At 44.8% G+C, this 23,661-nt stretch overlaps 1 protein-coding gene across 2 annotated transcripts in view; it reads left to right on the top strand.

The window, feature by feature from the left end:
- FAM222B (family with sequence similarity 222 member B) overlaps positions 1-19,799 on the top strand; it is a 34,356-nt gene extending 14,557 nt beyond the window's left edge. Inside the window, exons 2-3 of one of the 2 annotated variants that reach the window (XM_075439881.1) lie at positions 12,232-12,359; positions 18,029-19,799. In XM_075439881.1, the coding sequence (XP_075295996.1) occupies positions 12,278-12,359; positions 18,029-19,614 (1,668 nt within the window). In that variant the 5' untranslated portion in view covers positions 12,232-12,277 and the 3' untranslated portion in view covers positions 19,615-19,799. The remainder of the gene's footprint in view (positions 1-12,231; positions 12,360-18,028) is intronic. The other variant, XM_075439882.1, reaches the window with a different exon arrangement.
- Positions 19,800-23,661: the final 3,862 nt, after the last annotated feature.

Raw genomic sequence — 23,661 nt, 5'->3', positions numbered from 1 at the left:
TTCATTTCTAGTTTTGTAGTTTCAAAGACAATCTCTTGACATGCTCGAGCAGTCTGGACCCAAGTCCTTTTTTTTCCTTAGTCCAAAGGCGCACTGTGTCTTGTGCCGTTCTCTATATCAGTGGTTGCAATCTGCGTTGGCTTTTATCTGCATCAAAAGACAAATGGAAGAGAACAAGACACTGCAGGAATGGAAAACAGACTTACATGTGCAATGGAAATATGTAATCCTTACGCTCAGTCTGCCACATGGAGCATAGACCAGTTTCTGTATTGGAAATCTGTAGCCTGTACTCTCAGAAATGTGAGTTTAGATTTTAGGCTTTGAAGGTTGGTTAATCCCCACAGCGGTTAATACCAACATAAAATTTTCTGTGATGTCAAGCCTTCTAAATGCGTGGGGTTTTTTTTTTTGCATATGTCAACTATACAAAGCAACACTCAATTTGAGAAATTAGCATTCAAACACTCCGTACGCACTTTATTTTTGTCTGCTTTGTGAGCAGCTGAACACAGGTCCAGGCTGAAATACGCTGAGCTGCTGCTTCACCAGCAAGTGAGCTAGTGCTGCTCGACACAAGGAGCGGTGAAGGCTCCCAACTGCACAGGCGCAGGAGAATTTGGAACTGTGTCCGCTGTCCTGAAAGGACACTCCTGACCTCCATCCTGGAAAAGCACGGCTGCAAATCTCCTGCTCGACGGCATCTCGAGGGAGAGGATCCCAGCTAAGCCATGCTAAATCATACCCAGTTTCTCACCGAGATGAGCACTCTGGTCGCTGTCATCCTGATCGCAATCCAAACTGTGTCTGATAGCATTTGTAATGTTGTGGCATGCATTACTTTTTCGGAGTAGTAATGTTTAAAGCAAAGTGTTTCTCTCTGTGTTAAGGAGTCAGATTCAGCTATTCAAAGCAAGTTGATAAATTGCTTTTTATTAAGTGTCTGAGCGCCAAGGGGTTCAGTATGTGTTCCAAGGAAAAAATACATTAATTACAGCTTCTGTAGAGCATTTATCAATCACATAGTTATAAACATTACTAATGCAGTAAATTGAAGGTAGAAAAATTTACTTTTAAATTTGTTGACTGTAGCAATTCCATGGTCGGAAAGACAAATTGTCTGGAAATGAAAATCAAGTGATACTTTGGGAATTGCCCAAGTAACTGTCTCGAGTCTACACCTGACCAGACTCTGGCACAGTGTTCCAAGGGGGTGTGCTGCCTTTTAGTTCTAGATGCACTGCGGAGGACAGGGCTGCCCGTGGCTGTTACAGCCCAGGTTTCTGGGAGCCCAGCGCCCGTGCGGGCGGGTTTGTGCTGTGTTTGCTGTTGAGGTACGCTCGTATGGGCTGCGGTAGCAATGTTTGTTCTCTTCTCGCCCACGCGACCAGGTTGTGTTTACCTGGCGAAGGGATGCCTCGCTGACTGTGGTACAATTATAACTGCCTCTATGTCCTGTCCATACAATTTATTTATTGCCAGGTGTGTATGTTGGGTTTTTTTAAAAGAAAAAGACAAGTGCAGAGGAGGAAGCACGCACAAGAGCAAACAAAAATGTCCTGCTCACCTGTAGTCAGTAAAACTTATTGTGAAAAAACAAATCTTTTGTGAATGTAATCTTGGGATAAGAGCAATTTGTTGGCAGCTTCTAAAGGAATCAGGTGAGATTGTGCTGAAGTGTTTTATCAGGCCTGCAGACAAAAATCTCTGGTGCTTGTGGTGTGCAGAGATTTTGAAAGCATCTGGCACGCTCATGTTGCTTTCCCTATGGCTGTTGTGAGCTGCCAGCCCTGCTGTTTTTCATGCTTCTCAGGAAAGCACTGAGAACAGCAGAGACTTTTTACAGTAGCTCACTATTAATGTATTTCTTGTCCTTTCTTCTGTTGAGTTGTTACGAGATGGCCTTTGAGTTTCTTGGAAGACTGATAAGGACACTAGGTCTGTGTCGGGACAAGCCAGCGGGGCACCAGCACCTCATTCTGAAGGTTGATGGGAAAATGCCATCCCAGTGTCTGGTCCAGCTCTTTGGTATTCACCTTGTATTTTCTGCTGGTGAGTGTTTGGTACTTGTGTCACAGCTTCTGTTTGAGGTTCTTGGAATACTTTTCATCTTTACACTAGGCTGCACAATATCTCCAGCTACAGAAGAAGGTCTTATCTTGCCCTTACAAATGGTAAAATGCATGTCTTAAGAGCTGATGTGTTCATGGTCTGGCAGGAAGCTCTGGCACTGCGCACAGTTAGACAGAGATCTCAAGTTTTGTATCTTGAATAAAAATCTGTCATGTGTTTCTCTGCTTGCTTTGTAAATGGGCTGTTAAAATTTCACCACAGGTGGGACCTTAATTCAGTATCCAAAGGACTAAATAATAAACCGAACAACTGTCAGTGTAATTGTACAGGTCAAAATGGTACACATGCGTAACCAGTGCAAACTGAAGTCCATCCCCCTTGTGAGCCTGCCCGCCCGTGTTCACACACCACTGGCACACCTGGTCTGCAAGTGAGTCACTTCACTTTTTCGTTTCCTAACATGCAAGTTAGGTTTTTGTTTTGTATGAAGTCTAATTCATTCTGCCTCATCTTATATGCAAATATTTCTCATTTTCAAGCGACTCTATTTTTAAAACAGACTCAAAGCGTATTTTTCAATACCTAACAAATGTCTGTTTTGTTGTTTGTGTGGTGCATAGAGGTAAAATTTGTTCAAAGTTAGCTCTGAAATTTTTTATTTTTTTTTAAATAATCAGCTTGTAATAAACAGGGGAAGATAGCTACTTTCCCACTCAGGGAACTGTCAGAATCTATAACTTCTAACGATATTTTAGAAGGAAAAACTGTCATCCTTCTGTCATATGCAGCCACAAGGATTTCTGTAAGTCATGATTAAGACTTTAATTCTGGGCTTTTATAGAGTAAGTGTGGAATGAGAGAAGATAATGATAATGGTGATCTGTGTGAAGCAGCCACTGGAGAGGGAACTATTTCATGTTTCCTTTCCCCTTCACATAGGCAGCTGTTTGCTGTACTTAAGAAAAGCTTCCTTTTCAGTTCAGGGAAGGCAAGAAAGTCAAGAGGGAGGAATTGTGGCCAAGAATGGCATGAGGAAGCTCACAGCTCTTGCATGTCGTTTGTGGTAAAGTAAACCCCAGAGTTAGCACCTCATGCTTCTCCCAGACATTGAACACGTAGGAAAGCTGCACATAACACCGAGGCAGTGTGTGTTCTTGCTGTTGATGTTGAGGTTATAACTGCTATGGGAAAGGAGTCAATGTGTATTTTGGTTTCTTATCACTTGAAGGCAGAAGGAAGTCGCGTACAAGGATGGAGGATGTCTGTTGGTGGGAATGAGTGGTGCCTCCACTGGGGTACGTGTTAACAGCATCCTGTAGTTTGGTAGTCGCTGGGCTGATGTGGGTTTGCTTTGGGTGGAAGTCATCTGAACTAGCCTTAATACCATCGTGTTCACATGAAAACATGCACACTTGTATCTGTAAGTCCGTTCCGTATTTTATAGTAGCTGCTTGAGCATGGAGGAAGAAAGTGGGTTTAGTTTGCCCCGAGGATAATGGATGCTTTGGAGGAAGGAATGTTTGTTTGCACCTCTTAGTACCTTGTTGAAGAAAATGGTATCTTCTGTGAATGTTACAGTGACGGTTAGGGAGTCTGTTTTGCATTTTGAAAAGACAAATGTAAGCCTAATATCCTGGGCAAGTTATGATTTTGATGACAAAGCTGTATTTACCTAGCCTCTGCTATTAACTGCTGCAGTTCAGCTGTAGCATCCTTTGCTCCATCTCCTAAATGACCATGCAGATTTATGCACTGTGAAACGTGAGATATATCCCAGACTGCTACTTCATCCCTGTTTCCCACCAGTACAGCATTACAACTTGGAGTTGGATGTTACTGTATAAAAGGAGAAAGAAAATTAATTAAAGGTCAGAGTGCTTTAGTGTAGTGAAAATTCAGAGGAGGCACATACAAAGTTATTCAAATCGCTTTTGACTTCGGGCGGGTTGATTTTACTATTTCTTGCATATGTTCCCATGGTAAAAGTAGTATCTCATCTGTCTCATAACTGACCACTAGCATATGTGTTTCAAGCACAGCCAGAAATACTCCTTTGAAGCTTTGGCCAGGCCCTACAATCGTCCCAACTTGTCTTTTCTACATCTTTCTTTCGCCTTAGAAACGGCCTGCAATACCTGGCAAGACCTACTTATGCGTGTGTTGCCTGTCAGCTCCTACCACATTGCAGAATACAGAGTTAAATCTAAAAATAGGCTTAAAAAGAGGTAAGGGTTTTGAGCAAAGTAAAATAAGCCACTGATTTGGGTCATGAAAGGGAACTGATGTCACTGGTTCTCTGTTGCAGCTTTCTTCAGCTAGGAAGTTCTGTTCTGAGCCGTGAAAATGCAGAGGAATGGTGGTGAGCAAATGGTGTGCAGGAGAGGGAAGGGCGGTCTGCTTCCAGTTCTCCCCATGAGACTCTCCGGACCGTGACCTTGTAAGCCTGACGTGAGAAGTCAGGCGGTATTGAATGCTCCACAGTTTCATTTGTCTTCACGGTCGTCTCCAGTGGTAGAAAACTGTCAGCCACTGCTGTCCTTTTAACAAGGAACGACCACAGCATCGGGCGATTAAATGCCTCATCCAAAACTACGTCAGGAACCTGTGGTGAGCCAGATACTTCCCTTGATCTCTTCTGTCATAGGCTAGCCCATAATCAGGAGACCAGTCTTCTAACATAAATCTGGTCAAAAAACCTTAAGCCACTGTAAAAGGAGTTGTCTGCAATTTTTGCCCATTTCAGAGTGGTTATGTGGCTTCAGTAATGTTTGTTAAGTGCTTTGATATGCTTTGGTGAAGGGCAGAGTGTTAATAATTAAAATTGGAAGGAAGTTCTAAAGTCATAAGGGGGATGACGACTGCTTTCTGGTCTGTTAGTTAACAAAAATGCAAAATATAAATGGACGAATCAGCAGGAATTTAGTTGAATGCTCCCTTCCCCCAGCCACCTGCATGGGCTGAGCACAAAAAGCAGCTAATTGTCTGCTGCGCTACGGAGATGAAAGAAGCTGGTCATACAACAGGAAAGGCTATTGAACTGCATGAAGGTGGTAAATTATCAGCACTGAAAACCTTTTGAGTTGGTGTCTGTATGTGCTCAAGAAGTACGTTATTTGTACTGGTATATACAGCGTTCGGGGGCTGATGAAACCAGCATCTCGTGACACAAATCTTATGCTTCAGTCCATGTAATTAAGAGGTCGGTAAAACTGAAACTTGTTTTTGAAACTCTAGGCCTTTGTGGTGTTTGGGTGTTGTGGAAGGGTGTGTTTGGTGAGGATGAGCCTGCTTAATGGCTTTATCTTGGCCCAGCTAACGAGCTGTTTGCAGAATTGTGCTGTGATTTGCAACGGGCAGACTGTAAGAGCAGCCTCGTGTTTGTCCATTTTACTGCTGGCAGTTTCATTTGCAAAGTGCAGGCAGGAGCAGGCTTCTTGCCAGCAACGGCTTCATTCAGATTAGGGCTTTAGTTCAATTATGTCCAATTAACTTTTATGGCAGATAGCAGTGATAATTACTTGCAAGTCAATTTTTTGGCTGTGGTTATCCCAAGGCTAAAGTCTGAGCTTGATGGATTTTAATAACTGAAGTGACGTATAGCTTTTCCTCTTTTTTTTATTCTTTAGGCCTCAATTAGATGAAAGGTCAGAAGCTATGTAAAAATCCATCTTACAATTAAAGGCAACTGTTCTACTCTTCAGCAGATGTGTAGTACTGTGTTTTAAAATAATCTCTTGGGACCAAACTAAAAAAAGGCTTTTTAAACTCTTAAGTTCATAACCTTGAGCTTGCTGCTGCTTTATCCAAAGAGTGAATTTGATGGAGCTGGTGTCACGTGTGGCAGTACCTGCCTGCCTGCAGCGGAGAGCTGCCGCCTTGGCTTTTTTACTGCACTACATCCTGTTCAAAATTGCTCACCTAGAAGCCTTTAGTGGTAGCCCTTAGGCATGAGGAGTGTGATATGAGCAATATTCCACTGAAGTGCTGTTACTCCAAAGCTTCTTCATTTTCTTCCTTTATGGAGCATTGCCATCCCAGCTCGGGGAGAGGAGCAGAGCTGTGCTGCAGCAGGTGCCTCCTCTCTCCCAAAGCGCCCCCATACATTTAAATTCTCCGTGTCTTCCCCTCCAAACTATTTAATTTTGTTGCCTGAGTAACATTATAAATGGAGGTCAGCCTAAAAGGTGAAATGGTTTACAAGCAAAATCATAGTTAATTAAACTGCAAGAAGCAAAAATTGATTTTGATCGAAACGGTTGCAGGGCACTACAAAAGGTCCACCTGAATGCAGAAAGCCAAAAGGTCCTGTGCTGGCAGATGCTGACGGTGCATTCCGCTTGTTACAAAAGGCGACTTTCTGTTGTTCAGCCTTCCTACTTATTTATCCCCAAGTACACTCGATGCTATTGTGATTTATTGCCTTTTCAAAAGACTGCCTCTCTGCGCATTATTTTGCAGTTTTCCATTTATAAAACTTTAAGAGGATATGATACCGGCCGGCGATGAATACAGTGCTAGTTTGGTAATTCTGTTCCAGGAAATGGTAAGATTTATCTCTGGCTCTTCAGCAGTCCTGGGAAAGGGCCATTCTGGTAAGTGCCCGAGAATAAAGGGGAGTTTTAGGGCTGGAGCAAGGCAGGAAGCCTGCAGGATCAGTCTAGACACTGTCAAGCGAGGCACGGCTGACTGGAAGGAGTCACATGGAACGCTGAGGTTGGCGGCGGGGCTCAGTGTCTGCAGTTGACATGAACAAATTTTTGAAACCCCTAGATTTTAGGTTGCATTGGGAGAGGGAAAAGGAATGAGTCTCATTTGGTCTTGAGCAGCCAACCGGGGGGTAAATGAGACACTGAGTTTTCCTTGGAGCATGAAAATTGGCCCAGATTCAATTATGTTTCCTGGCAAGCTCTTACAGACACATTTGTACCAAAGAAACTTCACAACCCGAGTTAGTTTGTGTTTTTGTGTGCAATATTTATGTATGCTGAACTTGGAATGTACCACATGCGCTTGGGGGTTGCCATAGATTCGGCCAGCATTTATGGAATTTCACGGGGCTACCTTGTGAATAACGAGGAGAAGTGAAGCGTATCAGCCGGCCACAAGCGCTTAACAACCCTCGCACAGCTTACAGGACCCCAGGGTGCTGGAAACTTGGAATAGTTTGGAGCTTTTCTTTTGTGTGCGGGTGGATGCTCCTGCTTCCTCCCAGCCCCGAGCTCTGTGAACAAGCCTGCAGTTAATCGTGGAATTTCAAACATGCATGTTTACTTTCAGGAACCTAACTTTAGACTTCACCAGCTTGCTTTTGTCTAAATGAGCTTGTTTTCCCATATTTCGCTGGCCGGAGTGGTTTAAGCGGAGTGTTTCCTTTGTGTGCTTACCCTGTAAGGCCTCTTGGGAGCTTCAGAGACTGGCGTATTTAAAATGTTGGCAATGACTCTGCATATGTGGCCGGTTTATATGAGGATAAAGCGGTGTTAAGAGTATTAGAAATTTTCTAGTAATACTAAGTTGCTTTACACCCAGGTTTTACTCTAGCTTGTAGAAGTCTCCCCTGGCCTGAGGAGCACTGGGTCTGGCAGAGGCAATACTAATCTTTGAGATCAGCCAGAAAATGCTATGTATTTTTAGTCCAGAAAGGCAATATCCTGGTAAGTTTTACTGGAACTGACTCTTAGCTCTACAGGGAGGGTGTCCCTTGGCAGCAGGTGGAGGTGGGTTGTTCTGTCTTACCTCAGGCGCCTTGGTGGTGGCAGGACTTACTCTGAAAATCAGTGCAGGAGACACTGTGCTGCCTGGACCAAAAAGCACCCTGAAGCAGGTAAGGCTAAATGTAACAGTCATTGTGGGGATGTGACAGTTACCCCCAAATCCCAAGCACTGCAAATCCCTCTTAAGCTTAACATGCTTTCATTTAATTATTAATAAATCTTAGGAGAAAAAAAATACCTGTTTAGATGTCTAAACCTGTGCATGATTTCATAGAGCATCCTGTAGTATGTGTGCTGTTAAGATTATATCCTGCAGCCAGATTAGATGAAAATAATTTCAGAGAGGAGTATTTATTTATTTATTTATTCCAATCTATTGATTGTTTTCCTCTAGAAATGTATTTTATCTTTTTTATATGTATTTTCAAGACAGAGCTCATTATGCTGTGTTTGGCGGTATAGAGAATCGGTTTAAAATACAATTTTAAAACTTTAAGGGTTTTACAGCTGCCCTCCTTTGCTGGGTGCCAAAGCCTGCTGGTCAGCTTGCTCTCCAGTTTGAAGCTGGCTGATTTAGATGGCTGTTACTGAGCCTTATACAGTGCAAAACCTCTTGGTTCCTGATTCACTGTGTCTGTTCCAGTTCCCCCAGTAACATGCAGCCCATCCCCAAAGGGGCTGGGGCAACAGCCCTGTGGGCAGCTTTGCAGGTGCTGGTGCCCACACAAGTTGCCGCTGTGGAGCCAAGTCTGCTGGTGAGTCTTGACGTGCCACGTTCAGTTTATCTCCTGCTCTGGACTAATTGGAAGCAAGAAAACCAAGCGCAGGAGGGGATGATAGGCCCAGCTGCCTTTGCGTCAGGACGCTGCACTGCTGACCTGAGACCGTGCATAGCAACAGTTTGAGAGCGCCATTAATGTTCACCTCAATCCCCAATACAGTCCGTGCGGGGGATTTCCGATCATTTCAGCAGGGTGGTATCTTGGAGTTGTCCGTGCTAGCTCGTGCTGAAGAAGGATCGGGTTAAAGAGCAGTAGTCAGGTGCTGAGTATCTGAAAGGGAAAAAATGTTAATTAATTTCTAAAAAAAAAAAGCCAAGAATGGGCTAGTTTGTAAAGATATTTCAAATGCATTTATTTTCAAGTACTAAGATCTTGATTTTGAAAAACTATATTAGAGAACAAAAATTGGAGCAGGACTCTAATTATAATATGGAATTCAGTGATGGAGTTATGGTCAGCACTTCTATATAAGTCTGAATTTCTTTTTTTAATGCTCAGCAGTGACCTAAATGGCATCAATTTGGTTATTGCAAATCAAGCTAAAAGAATGATTTTATGCTTCTACTTAAAATGATTTTTGTAAGTCCAATATTTGCTTTAAAATGGTTATTGCCACCCCAGTCTTTTATGAATCTTTGGCATTGCCTAAAATGATTATCTGCCTGCAGAAACAACTTGCCTTTATAGCCCTCTCTAAAACATTACTCTCTGTATTGGAGCAATAGCTTCTGTAAGTACATGTTTTGACCTTCAAGGAAATACTGCTGTCGTATCGCAGAACTCTGGCTATTCTGAGTTGAATGCTGTGATCACTCTTAATCACTTGTTCTCTCTCCTAATGTGCCATTATCCTGTTTATTCGTGTGTTTGTGGCGCTGAGCCTCTCCGTGGCACTTCAGCAAGAGGCTTACTCAAAAGAGTCACCACGTTCAGGCTATAATGAGCATTAATGACGGAGCAGGTGAGCAAACCCTACGCATGTCTTGCTGTCAAAGTGCTACTTGTTCAGTCAAAGAGCACGATGAGTGCCATGCTGTGCTGCAGAGCACTTTTCTCGCTTTCAGGGCTGCACACAAACTTGGCGTTGGTGAAGTAATGTTGTAGACACCGAGCTCCTTTGGTTGTGCAGGGATGGGAAGTAATCCTGGGCTGGCGTCAGACGTTACTAGAGTGAAAGGTAGATGCTTAGATGTATATGAGAAGGGTGTGATCTGATGGTTTTCTGACTACGATGAAGACTCTTAATTTTGTTTGTCTGCTTTTCACTGAGAAATTGGTCTTGGTTTTGCCAGTCTTCTGAAGTTGATGAAATGAGAAAAAAAGGAAAACATAATTATTTTTTTTTTCTTGCTGACTCTGAGTGTTTCTGTTGCTTACTCACGTAAGGCTCTGGCAACTCATAGTGGTTTTTTCTTCTGATGAAAAGGAGCTGAATTCTTGTTTTGTCTTTTTGGCCTTGCTGGGCGTGATTTGGGATGAGAAACTGCTGCCCACAGGCTGTCTGCAAAGTTTCACTGAACACTGCTCGCTTACAGTCATGAGTGAATCTCATCTGTAAAGGTTGAGTATCTTTTCAGTTCCTAAAGCAATTCCTTTAAATTGTGGATATGACAGGTCTTCAGTTGTCCTTTCTGAACACCTTCTGAAAGACTCAAAGAATTCTACCTCTACAGAGGGTGAGAAGAAAATCCGGGTTTAGATTTATTTGAAAAGGTTTTACAACTACATATCTTGGACTTCTGGTAGCACAGATCGTTACTGTCTCCTCGGGATGAAATGGAGAATGATGTTCTGTTGGTCGGTGCGCTGTTGGCCCTGCAGCTTGGTGAGGTTGTGTGTGTGTTTCTCACTGAGTTGCTGTTACTCCAAATGGATGGGGTGAATGGGCAATAGCACGGAGTTGTCAAGCTGACATTCAGTGTCCAAAACTGTTTTTAGTTGTTACAGTGGCACCCAATGGCCTTGCTCAGCAACACCCGGTCAGCTTTTGAGAGCGCTCGCACAGTGAAGATGCAGAAGTTTTTGTAAATTAATATTTGTATAGATTTTTTGGCCTTTGATACAATCAGTGTTTACGTGTTGAACCGAGGAGATGCATATAAACGCAGAGCTAATGAGTTCTACACAGTGAGTAATTGCTGTGCTACTGGAAAGCTTTAAGTCCACGCTGTTTGCTGTATTGGTGCAATTATTCCTTGGGCGGTCTGACTTCTAACAGTGGCCTGAGGTTAGGTTTCAAATTAAAGTCTTTAAAACATCCCTGCAGAGAAATCGGGGTTTGGAGCTTTCTGGAGCGTGAAGGCAGTGGTGCTGTCCAGGGCACAGCCCTGATGGTGCCACATTGGGTGTCATCCAAAGGTTTCATTCACATCGCTTATGCTGTCCTCGGCAGCGCGACTCTTTCAGAAGTGCCCTCTGCGGGGTTTCTGCAGCCGTGGCTTCTCATGTCAGTCTCGAGCTTTCTGCTTCACCTGTCTTGATCTTTGAATGCCTCCCCAGTTGTTTTAACTGGGGCTCGTGAAACGATGACTGAAATTAAATCAGCCTATAACTTTTGAAACCTTCCACTCTTTCCATGTTTTGGGGGTCATATAACAAGCCCCAAGGCCTTTCTAACTGCTCCTTAGGTATTTTGGCAAAACCACTCCCTGTATAGCGGCACTGATGCTTGTGGAGATCTGGGCAAAGAGGACAGGTCAACTGCTTTCTACTGCTTTGCTCAGCCGCCCCATTTCCCAGAGCTTTCTAAAGTGCTCGTGGCAGGCTGCGGCTTGCTCCAGTGGCTGCGGCAGGGGGGATTTGAGCAGGGGCTTGGAGCAGGGCACCTCCAGAGACATGGTTCCAACTTAAATTTCTCTCCATAATTCTAGTAGTGTTGGAAGACTTTGAGCCTGAGTTAGCTTTGTTGCTGGGAGCCCCCACTTCGTACGCCAGTGATGGGATTTGAGGGTAGCTGTGCAGCGTTTGTATATAAAGAGCTGTAGTGCTCCATGCATTCGTTTCAAGGTTTGATTTCCTGAGTGCTGAACCTCTGTAGTGGAGGACAGTGGCACCTCTGCAGCTCCTTTGTGCAGAAGGCACGTCTTGTCGTTTGTCTAACCCAGAGCCGCGCAGGTTAGCAAGCCTCCTATGAAATGAAGGAAGGTGTAGCCATTCATCTTTCAGCCTAATGGACCACAGAAATTACAAGCTGTAGCATGCAGCTTAATCTTGCCACAAGGCAGAGTGCTGCATACTTTCCCTTCAATTTATGCATGCCGTGCCTTTTTATTAAATGTAAAAGAGCAGTTGACAGGATTTCTCTGGAGGACTTGCTTTGGCTATACCTGGTAGATAGCCAGCGCATTTCAATATATAGTAAAATGAATGACGATGGTTTCTTTACTATTCACAACAACCACCTTTGAAATTTGAGGACAGAGTTATGGACTATCCTCTGTGTCGAGCAGCAGAGGAGAGCGAGACGGCTGTTTTAGTTTTAACCCTGCAGATGACCCACTTCTTGAAGTATTTCCGTTGCTGTTACAAGATGCAGCAAGGGCTGGAGCAGCAGTCGCGCATCTGTGCTTGGTCAGGCCTTCACCCAGGGATGGCTCTTTGCCACTTTCTTTTCTCTGTTCATCCTTGTATTATAACTTTGAATTGTCTCTCTGTTGTTGCAGTGTGCAGAGGAGTGAATGCCCCATGTTGTGTTAGTGCCTGTCTACCATGCTGGCCTGTCTGCCAGGACCAGGTGACCTCTCCTTTCAGCTTCTTTCTTACACGCAGATGAACACTGGACTTCAGAAATGTGAGTGACGTTTTGTCTGCAGGATGTGGTTAACTGTTAAATCTGGCTCTGGTACAGCTGTGACGTAAACATTTAGGATACAGTGGAAAAACTATTTAAAGTTAGAGTCTTTCTTTTGTTATGTCTTCAAGGCATCCATCAATAATGGCTCTCAGAAATCGCTGTGGAAGTTCATGTGTGTGCAGCAAGCTCTCCCCCCCTTCCTGGCTTTATAAAGGTTAATTTTGACCACAGCAAGACAAAATGCAAGTGAGGTTTCTGTGAGATTTGTGCCTCTTTGCTGAAAACATTTTGTGCTAAAAGTCTGCCAGCTGACTTGCTTCTTAACAACTTTTTCCTGGCCCTTTTTCACTTCCATTCATTTAATTACTCGTAGACACCAGTAGAAGTTGGATCAGGCTAATGCAAACCTTTTGAGGTCAGCAGCTCTGTTGTTCTACATACCTGGGGCATATACTGCAAATATTAGTGATCTAGCCCTAATTACTAAAGTTCAAAGTTTCCATCTTCTTTCTGATGTCTCTTTGGTGCCTCTGAATATGTGTCTGCAGAGTACTCTGATAATTCTTTTTTAACTTCAGTCATTTTTTTGATAGTCGTAGTAGTATTTTGAAGAAGAACTTAGGCTTGAGAATGTAAGTTTACTGGCTAGAGTTTTTTTTAAATTGTACTCTGTCTCTCCTCATTATCACTGAAGTTGCACGTTGATTGTTCAGCTGAAATTTCAGAAACAGCAAGGTTTCTACATATGATCCGTGTTTTAGGGCTGTGGCCTGTCTCTTGTATTTGAAATGCGCATTGGGAGATCTCTGTACCCTCAGTTTGCTTGGTGGACTCATTGCTCTTTAAAACCAAGTAATTTACACTCCAGTTACAGCTAAAATTGTTACTGTGTTAAGACCTGTGATGCTACTGAAAATAGGTAAGGTAATTGTGCAATTAAGGGTGACGTGCTTACAGTCCTGCTGGAGGTGAATGACACTGTTCACGTATACACTCGTGCTCCCCCCTAGCACTTGCCTGGCGTTTATGCTGACTCCACGGGCTTGGCAATTGTAATGACACTTTCGGCAATAGTAAAAATCTTTACTCACAGAAAGGATTCAGCGGATGGTGTGAAACTTGGCGTTCCCCTCCTTTGTCTTTTCCATTTCCAGTTTGAGCTTTGCTGACCGAAACGCGCTTATTCAAAAGGTAGGATGTTGTGGTGAGGACGTGCTTAGGTCCTTGTATTACATGAAGTTCCTTTGGTGGCTTGGGAAGCTTAGTTCTGAAAGCAAATTGCTGAGGTTCATGTGAGGGTAGCTGTGCATAGATCAGGTATTTGCTAATTACACATTTACGGCAGCGTGCTGGTATGTGGGCAGTTTCTTAGCCTGATGGTATCTGATGCTGTTTCTGAGAACTGCTTATCCCCATGCTGAAAGCAATGCTGTATCCTGCTTAGTGAAGAGCTTTGGGTACTGCATTTAAAAGAATTTAGGACATAAAGTAGCTGGCAGGCACTGGCTGGCAGTGGTAATGCTCAGCTGTTCCAGTTTGTTCTGATTTATATGGAAAATGAAACTGCTCATACAGACCCTGTTCACCCCTGCTGCAGATGTGTGCAAGATTAATTGGTGCGTTTCTCTCCATATTGTATATGCACAAGTAGCCTAGCCCCTGGCCAAAGGAAAGCTGAGTTAATGAGCATTTTTAATGAACGGTGACTTGTGACTTTTGATGGGGGATTGGAAGCACGTTTTAATAATAGTGCTATTGCTTTTGTAAAAGGCACAGAACTCCACATGGTAGCCTTTATTTAGACTTACAGTGTTTGTATTAATAATTTTTAAAGTGTAGTTTTCTGGATCAGGCTTTTTATTAATGCTTAAAAATCCACATTAGCTCAATTATCTTTTTTCTTATTCACTTTCAAATAAAGGGCATTTTTCTTAAAGGTGGTGTGTGCAGTAGGAGTTTTGTAGATAAATATGCACGTATTTTCTTGCTTTAGAAATTGATCACTCCGGGACTTCCAATTTCAGTATTTTTCTTTGAATTCCAGCCTCCATCACAGGAGGTTTCAGGCTAACCCTGAAATTTGTCCTTGTCCATGCAGGGGATTTCTCACTGACTCTGTATTGATATTCTCTCCTTCCTCCTGGTGACTCCAGTGTAAATGTGGCTAGTCAGTCAGGGTACTTGAGTCAAGACCATTTGGTCAGTGTCCGCAGCCGCTTTTGGACATCACGGCAGTGCCGCAGGGCCTGGGAGATAAAGGGTGATTTTTTTGTGACAGTGGTGCAAGGTCAAGGTGAAAGGTGCTGCTTGAGAGCTCGGGGGGACGGGGGACACAAAAGAGAGGAGAGCAGGTTGGGACTGAATGTGGAGTCATCAGGTAAAATCGAGTTATTTCTAGGGGTGAGGGCTCTTTCTATAAAGCCTATAGAGAAACTGCTGCAGTTGAGATTTTTGTGCAGAAGGATGGGCACAGCTGGTTTTTTTGCTTGTCCCAACACAGATGCTCTCATTAGGGTAGGCATCCTGACGGCCTGTTTGTATTTTAATGTTCATGAAGATTTATCCATAGGCAGTTTTAAAAGCAGTGGGTTTTAAAGCCTTAATGTGAAATGCACTTAAAAGATGTTACATTAGTGCTGAGGTGAGGCAGAGAAATACATCTCCTTTCATGATAAAAATAACTCCAGTGGTGAGACGCGCACAGGAATACGACCAGATGAATTGGTTGCCACGGGATTAGTGGGAGTGTGAACTTGCAGCTCACCAATTTATTGGGGTAATTGCTCATATGCACAGCTTTATCTTATAGTAAACATGAAATTACTTTTCAACAAAAGTATTCTGCCTTGCATTTACCTTTAGGTAACTTTGTTTTCTCAGTGTAGCTTGTTCATCTGCCATCCTCCTCGTCATTTTATGGCCCGATCCAGAATTCTTGCAGCTGCACACAAATGATGAGTGTATTCTAATACCAGCATTTTCTTTTCAGTCTATTCTAGCTGGTTTTTCATTCACTTCGTGACCAGACCTAGTTGTTCTTTACTGGTTTGTAGGATACTTGCATGGGATATTCACACTCTTGCTTGCCCTGTAATGTCTTTCTATTTTCTCCTAATTTTTTGCTGCCTTATTTATTCTAGTCATCAAATCTTGCCTGTGGAACTATTAGTGAAGCACAACACGTGGGAAACCTTGGAAATACATCGCCTTGGTCAGGTCTAAGTAGGATAGCTGAGTTAGTCCATAGTAAAAGGAGCATAATCTTAGCTGTATGTAAAACAGGCTCTGTTTGAAATGGTGGTTGGTTTCAGAAGATTCTGTCCAAGGGATTTAAGAGATGGTTTGCCCTTTGGTAGGATGCCAAACTTGACGTTGGTACGTCGTTTAACTGAAGGGTTATTTTCTCTCGTCAGAGAAAGGAGTTCTTGCAGATTCGGGATTACAGATGTGTTGTAACCAATAGCTGCAGCCTATTCAAACACTGATGTTTTAGCTGCTCTCTGAAAGCTTCCATCGCAGTTCCCGTGTGACAGAAAAATAGATGCTTGAGTAAAAGAATATTTAGTGTATCTGTTCAGTGTTTATATTGACTGCCTAATTTGCTGATATACCTGTAGAAATGTGAACTAGGTTAGGGGATTTTGATGGTGTCTTAAAGTATCTACTTAACTTTTCATCTAAAAAAGAAAGCTTTATGTGACAATGGCCGTAACTGTAACATAAACCATAATACAGGCAGGAGTGGATTCCTTCGTCCATTGTTGATGTTTCCTCCCTGGTTCATGGGGAGTAGCAAGGGACATCTCTTGGGGAAGAAACAGAACTTAATGGGTGTGGGCAATGCTGAAAATAAAGGTTGAGAAGCTCCTGAAGGCCTTGGCTGTTGAGGCAAAATGGTAGTGGCAGAGTCCATTTGGACGGTCTTCTCTCCGTTGGGAGCATTGCAGCTTGCTCAAAAGGCCAGACAGAAACCACCTGCCTGCAGCCACAGGTACAGGGCTAGGAACAGAGAGGGTGTTCAGGTTCATATCAAATGAGCGTTTCCTTTGACCGAGGGAAAGGGGGGTATGTGTGTGGATGGCACAGAGAGTGAGGGTGTAACCGGCGCTGTGGTACGTGGTGTGCTGGAGACACAGGACTCAAAGCCTCTCATTTCACAGAAGATATATTTAATATTTCTGTAATTATCCTTCTTTTGGTATCCATCCTATTTTCCATTTTCTGGCCTTTACTTTTTGAAAGTGAGTGCTGTTAGAGCTGTACTGCTCTCCCTCACCGATGAAGACTGGAAGCTGCAGGTTGCAAAGAGAGAGATGGCTGGTTCTCGGACTCAAGCAGTGTTCAGGAGCCTTTTGGAGGCTATTTGCTTAAAAGAGTCAGAGGTGGATTTTCAAGAGGAAGGGCTGTTTGCCTGGGACCGTCAAGCTTTCTGCTGGAACGTTAGATTTCCTTGGGTCGGAGGGCCAGATGAGGGGCTGGGATGCTCTTGGGCTCTGGAGGAGCTGGCTGCCGTGTTTCCCGTTCTTTCAGCACAGCAGCAGATGGCATGGGGATGCTGAAAATTTTAGCAAAAAGTATGGGCGTTTTTTTCCAGTAAACTGTTTGCAAGGTTGGGGGGGGGGGGGGGGGGGGGGAGCAAGCAGAAGCAAAATCGGATTGTCAAAGCTGCAAGCCATTATTTGAAGATTATAAAAACACTTCTAAAGCAGTAGTCCCATAGGAGTTCAGCAGCAGAGCTGTGGTAGGGGAATGGCCCACCTCGCTGCTTGGAATATGATTATAGCGAGAGGCACACAAGCTTTTCCCTAGATTTCTGAAATTCTTTCCAGAAGCAGTTTGAGCTTGCAGGCGAGGTAGGTATCTGGTGAATCGGAGTAAGTGAAACCACACCCCTGTCTCCAGAAGTCTTTTGTCTGTGTCTGGGGAACAGCATGTTTTTAATCTTGTGGGGTAATCATGTAATTTTGCCATGTGATATTAGGATGCTGTCCTTAGCAAGGTGCCACACTGGAAATTCAGCTGAAGAAATAATGCAAGCTGTAAAACAATGCACGTGTGGCCTCATTCCATTTGCCGAACTTGGACTGACAAAGGCTTCCTAATGGACAGAAGGACACGCAAGGTGCTTTCAAGCACCTTGAAGAAGAGAACTCAGATGTAAACGGAGGCTTGAGCTGAAGTGCTTCGGATGGTTCCCACCACCGCATTACATGGGTTTAATGTTTAATCCAGAACTTTCTGATTTCTGAATTACACGGTAAAGATACTGAGAATGGCTTGAAGAGCTGTGGGGAGGCAGCCTTAAATTAAGAGAATAGAAACTAGCCCACCACTGCAAGCTGTAAGAAATATTTCAAGCTGGAGACAATCCAATGTTTTATAGCATGTTACCTGCTTTTGTCCAACTGTAAACATCCTCTGATGAAAACACTGGTTTTGTTTTGCTCCCCTGGGCAGGTCTTGCCTTAAGCTGAACTGGGGGTTGTGTTGGTCACCAGGTAATAAAGGGAATGAGGTATCTGGTACGCGATCCACTGGTCTGGGAAGATGAAGTTCTTGCCTTTTGATTCCTTGGAGATTTCCTACCCTTGTTGTGCAACTCTCTTGCCCTGGGGTTGATTCCTTGCTTACCAGGATTGGTATTGACAAATTTCCTTTCTCCGCAGGGGACACTACACAGAAAATGAGATCTGCACAGTATCCTACCCCAGCAGAATTGGATGCTTATGCTAAGAAGGTCGCCAACAATCCACTGACTATAAAAATTTTTCCAAACAGTGTCAAGGTTCCCCAGAGGAAACACATACGCCGTACTGTGAACGGACTTGATACTTCGGGCCAGAGGTACAGTCCCTACCCATCTCAGGCCGCCACGAAAACAGGCCTCCTGGCGATAGTCAAATCTCCAGCGAAAGGAATTATCAAAGACTTTGACGGGACACGCACGCGTCTGCTGCCGGAAGCGATGATGAATCCCCCTTCCACACCATACGTTGCACCTAGCACTTTAACCCACCCCCAGGCGCTTGCTCGCCAGCAGGCTCTCCAGCATGCACAGACTTTGCCGCACCCCCAGAGTATACCGCAGCCACAGACTTTGCAGCACCCTCAGGGTATACCACAGCCACAAAGCTTACCGCACCCTCAGGGGATACCGCAGCCACAGACGCTGCCGCACCCTCAGAATATGCAGCAGCCGCAGGGCTTGCAGCATCCTCAGACCATGGCACACCAGACTCTGCAGCACCCCCCGAATCCTTTGCTGCAGCCAGGTTTACATGGAAGCAGAAAGATGCCGGATGCAGACGCGCCGCCGAATGTGACCGTGTCTACCTCAACCATTCCCCTCTCTATGGCTGCCACCCTGCAGCAGAACCAGCCACCGGACCTGAGCAGCATTGTGCACCAGATTAACCAGTTCTGCCAGGCCAGAGCTGGCATTAGCACTACCTCAGTCTGTGAGGGACAGATTGCAAACCCCAGCCCTATAAGTCGCAACCTGCTTATCAATGCAAGTACCAGGGTATCTACTCACAATGTCCCTACACCCATGCCTTCCTGTGTAGTAAACCCTGTAGATCATGCTGCTGCTGCTATTCCTCCTGCCTCTGTTAATGTGCCCATGGTGAATATTAACAGGGTGCCGCCCGCGTACCAGAACGAAATCAAATCGGTAGCGTGGAACCAGCACCAGCTTGCGCATCTGCAGCAAATGTGTGGGGATGCTGCTGGGCCTGCTGGACTCGCAGGGAAGCACCCTCAGAGAGAGATCGCAGGGCAAAGTTTTCCTGGCAAGACTTCAAACTACCCTCAAGAACTGTGCATGGGCCAGTCGTTCAGCTTGAAGCCCCCCATCGAGAAGCCCACGCCTTCTCCGCCTGTGAATGGGTTGCAGGGACCCTTGCCATATACCAATGGGCACTATTTCCAGCCCCTCTGGAATAACATTCTGCCCACGCCCAACAGTGACAGCTCTGGGTCCCAGGACCTTGCCATGCCTTTCCACGGGGGACAGCCAGCAGGAGCGCCGCTAGATTGTGCAGGAGGGACTCATTACAGAGCTGGAGCTGGCCCATCCAGCCAGAATAATGTGATGCAGACCATGGATTACCTGAGCGGGGACTTCCAGCAGTCCTGCTTCAGAGATCAGAGCATGGCCGTGCTGGGAAAAGTCCATCGGCCTCCCATGAACCGAGCACCTGAACCAACCGATAGTCGAAATCTTCATATTCAACATCCAGGGTATAGATAGGCTGCAGTCACTTTCACAGACAAAAATTATAGGTTTAGTCTTAATTTTAATTAATAAGCAAGGCATTTTTAACTTGCAAACTTGTGTGATCATTATAGTAACCAATGGAAGAAAACATACTGTATACTTAAAAGCTTTGCTTACCTGTTATCTATCTCCTTTACGCATCAAATATTTAACATGCCTTTTCTTTCAAAGAATTTCATTACACTACTTCACGCCACAGCTGTTTCCTCACCGCAGAATCCCCTTTGTGCAGCTTTCGCCTTCTGCTTGGTAGCTACTTGCTGGACTGATGTTGAGTTGCTGCAGGGTTTCGCAGTGGCATCTGTTCACCAGCTCCGTCAAGAGCGAGGTAGCGTAGCTGCTTAAATTTCCATCTCAATTTCCTCTGAAGATTAAGAGCAACAGAATTTGTCAGGAAGCGGGGCTTATTTTCAACGCGAAAGCCCATTTCATTAATGCATTAAACATTGACCATTTGCACTGTCTAGAGGCCTATGTAATAGAAAAAGAAGCCTACATTTGAGAAGAGCTAGCTAGGGGTATGTATTTAGGCATTGATGTAGGAAGAAGCTTTTCAGCTGTTTCTCGCCAAGACGCCCGCATTTCTTGTTTAGACTTTGTCCAAAGTCAAAAGTCTCTAGCAGATTTTTCTGACACTTTTTTTTGCAGACAGGGTATGGAGGAGGAGGGAATGGTGGTTTTGGGACGTAGGCAGTATAGCTGCTGTAGGTAGCTGCCTTTTTTCTGCAGCGTATTTCCCTTCCCCGCTCCCCTTTCGCCAGTGTAACAGCTAACTTTGTCTGAACCCCTCGCTGCTAGGAGTCTGGCTGCCCTGATACGAAGGGAATCCAGACCCACTGACAACTCCAAAAAGGGTTCAGCTGCTTCCCCAGTAGCTAGAATTAATTTCAGGGCGAGGAGACGTAACTCCAGCTCGTCTCCGGTGCAATGAGCGGGCGTGCAGGGCGGCGTGGCACAGTCCCATGCCGGCAGCAGTACCGACGGGACGGGAGGCGGTTGATCTGAAGCCAAAGCTCTGCGCACGAGCCACTGTGGGACCGACGGTCCCATATTCTTCTCCATCAAAACGCCGCGGCAGATTTAATGGAACAATTCTCCTCTCTGGGAATTAGCGAAGCTATTTATAACATCCCTTTTTCCCAGGGTCTCAGTGCCTAACTGCTTCTGTTCCTTTCCCACATCGCTTCCAGCAGCTAGACGAGGCAGTGGCCATAGGACACTAACTACCGAGTAACCTCAGCGTCTTGTGCTCCTCGGTGTACCGAAGCATACCTTTCCTTTCTAATGGCCGAATTTGTTGTAAGTAGAAGATTTCTCATCTCTGTTAATGAGACTAATACTTGAACATAATGATCACAATCAAGTTTGGAAATTAAAAAAAAAAAAAAATTAAAAAATGCATTGATTCTTTATATGTACACTGGCTAAAAATATTGCTCTACACTGTAACTTTTAAGTGTAATATTTCTGTATGAATGTCGCCTGGTAGTGTGGGTTTGAGTAGCATTGTGTATGGGTGAACCCACTGGCCTCTGCCATCCACTGGCCTCCCTCACAGCCCTTTGAAAAACAAAGCCTTAAGTATTTGCTCCTTGAACTTTCCTTAACGAGCATGATTTAAAATCTTAAGACATCATACAAAATTTAAAAAAAAAAAAATAACAAGTTTTGAAGTGACGTCATAGTTGGCTAGAGACTCTTAAAAGTTTTTCGTAAATGGAAAAATTAGAAAACATTTATTTGTATTTTTTTAATTTAGACGTGTAGTCCTGGGCTGTAACAAATATTTAGGTTTCAAAGCTTAGCAGAGTACGTTTTCCGACTCCTTGCGTAAGTTAGTACACTTATATCATGTCATTATTTAAATTCTTTTAAGTGTACTATAAACCGTTCTTTAGTGGTAACTCTTTAGCAAAGTTAAGCAATTTGACTAAAGACGGATTAAATTATGTGTTGGCTTGTGTTGCCTTATATTTAAAAAGGAAAAATTGCCTGATTGTGTTATGCCAAATGATAGCAACATGAAGTCCTAATTTGTTGTTTATAATCGTATTCCTGCAGTCTTTGTGGAAACTGGTAAATATACATCTATGAAAGAACGAAAATCCTGAGGCTTTTCATGCAATATTTTTCTGAATACATCCTACCGGAAGCCAAGGTTCGAGTCTGACGCTGCTTCCCTTACAGTCTCCCCGTCGTCTCCCCCGTCCTCCTCCCCGAATCGATCTAGGGCTGTGCTATGACTTTAACCCTTCCTGCCGAGTTAGTCACTGTAAGGTGTTCTGCTACCTGAATACATACCTTTTTACTAAATAAAATCTTGGCATCTCCTCTGTTCAGTAGCCTGCTACAACTCTCAACCCAGACTGTTATTAAAAGTTAATTTTTTCCTCTTGCTCCTCTCCTGAGAGAGAGACCGAGTGGAGTCCCGTGTAGTGGTGTTTGTGGCAGCGGTTTCCAGGCTGGGGAGGTGTTGGTGGTGGTGGCAGCAGCTCTCGGGTGCTGGGGGTGGTTCCGCACGGGCAGTCGCAGGTAGAGCCGCGGCCTCTGAGACTGCCCCGGTGCTGCAGGACCGGGAAGCAGAAATACTCCCGAGACTCATCCAGGTGGGACGCTGCTTGAAGAACAGGAACCATTTTACCATTAAAATACACCAAAATATTTCCTTGTGTTCTAGAAGTCAGATTTTTGTTTAAACCAACCCTTCTCTGCTGCAGCAGCCTGTTGCTGATGGGCTCTCCTTCCTTCTCTTCCCCACTACATCTTCTGTGAAGAGAAACACAAATGCTGGCCTGCCACCTTCCCAGGTACAACTTTTGAGAGCAGACACCGAACACGCGGTGTAGGTACCCGGCATGGGGATCCTGCCATGGCCCTGTTGCTCACCACGGGGCGAAGGGGCAAAGGGACGAGCAGACGAGGTGCGTGGCAGGGCTGTGCTCCTGGGAGCCTTTCTCCACAGGCAATTTCGTTTCTCGCTCTGTCCAGTGTAGAACTAAAAGTAACCTCAAGGCCGGGGATGCAGCTTCACTCTGGGCTCTGCCCGGGACCCCGGCACAGACGGTCGCCTGCCCTTGGGGTTCACAGCGCTCGGCTGGCCCGTCCGTCCGTCTGCTCATCTGAGAGTCAGGGGCTTCCTGACCTCTGGCTTGGAACAGGGCTGCTGTTCCCCAGTGGGTCCTGGGTGCTCGCAGGTGGTGGTTCTGCTCCTTGAGCAGAGGCTCAGGTATTTTCAGATGTTTTCCTGAACTATTCACGCTGCCTCTTCAGCACCGAAACATGCCCTGTTACGGTACCAGGCTGATTTAGCAGAATATTGTTATCCTGATGCTTCCTGGCAGCTCCCTTCCCGCCTGGAGGTGGACGTTCGATCCTGGGAGGGACAAACATGGAAGTGGTGTAAACCCTTCCACGAGGGATCTTCCGTCTCTGACGTCTCTTGTCTTTGGAGCAGAAGCTTTGAATCTGTTTAGTCGCGAGCCTGGTTTGTTACAGCCCAAAGTTAACATTTTATACAGACACTTGTGAATTCTCTCTAAGCTTACGATGTGAAAGACGTCTCCGTGGGACTGCCGCTCCCGTAGAAACCAAACAGAAATGTTTGCTGGGCTCACTGGGGAGAGAACTGGGAATTGCTGCTGCATTTCATTAAACCACAGACTGATTATAAACACTGCTACGGGTATGAACTAGTATTTTTTTTTTTAAATATTTCTTAATTTTTTTTTTTGTCCACAGGAAAAATAAAAATCAAAAAAAAGAGAAAGAGAGACCTGGTCCCTCTGCCTCTTCTGCTGGTTTGATGCAGTGCGAGTGCGTGGGGCTTGCGTGGCGGTGGCCAGCAGCACCGGGAGCCACGGGGTGGGTGCTTGTTCCCGAGGGAATTTGGGAAGGGTCTGTGGGGGCTCCTGAGCTCTGAATGCATCGGGCACAGCCTGGCTTCCCTCCTCCGATACAAACACTTAGAAGGTCGGGAAAACAACAGGGGAGAGACAAAATCTCAGAGCCAGAAAGGTGCAA

This window comes from Opisthocomus hoazin, chromosome 20 (assembly GCF_030867145.1).
Source record: "Opisthocomus hoazin isolate bOpiHoa1 chromosome 20, bOpiHoa1.hap1, whole genome shotgun sequence".
NCBI classification, from domain to species: domain Eukaryota; kingdom Metazoa; phylum Chordata; class Aves; order Opisthocomiformes; family Opisthocomidae; genus Opisthocomus; species Opisthocomus hoazin.
Note: the sequence above shows the minus strand (reverse complement) of the source record. Positions and strands in the feature narration are given on the sequence as shown.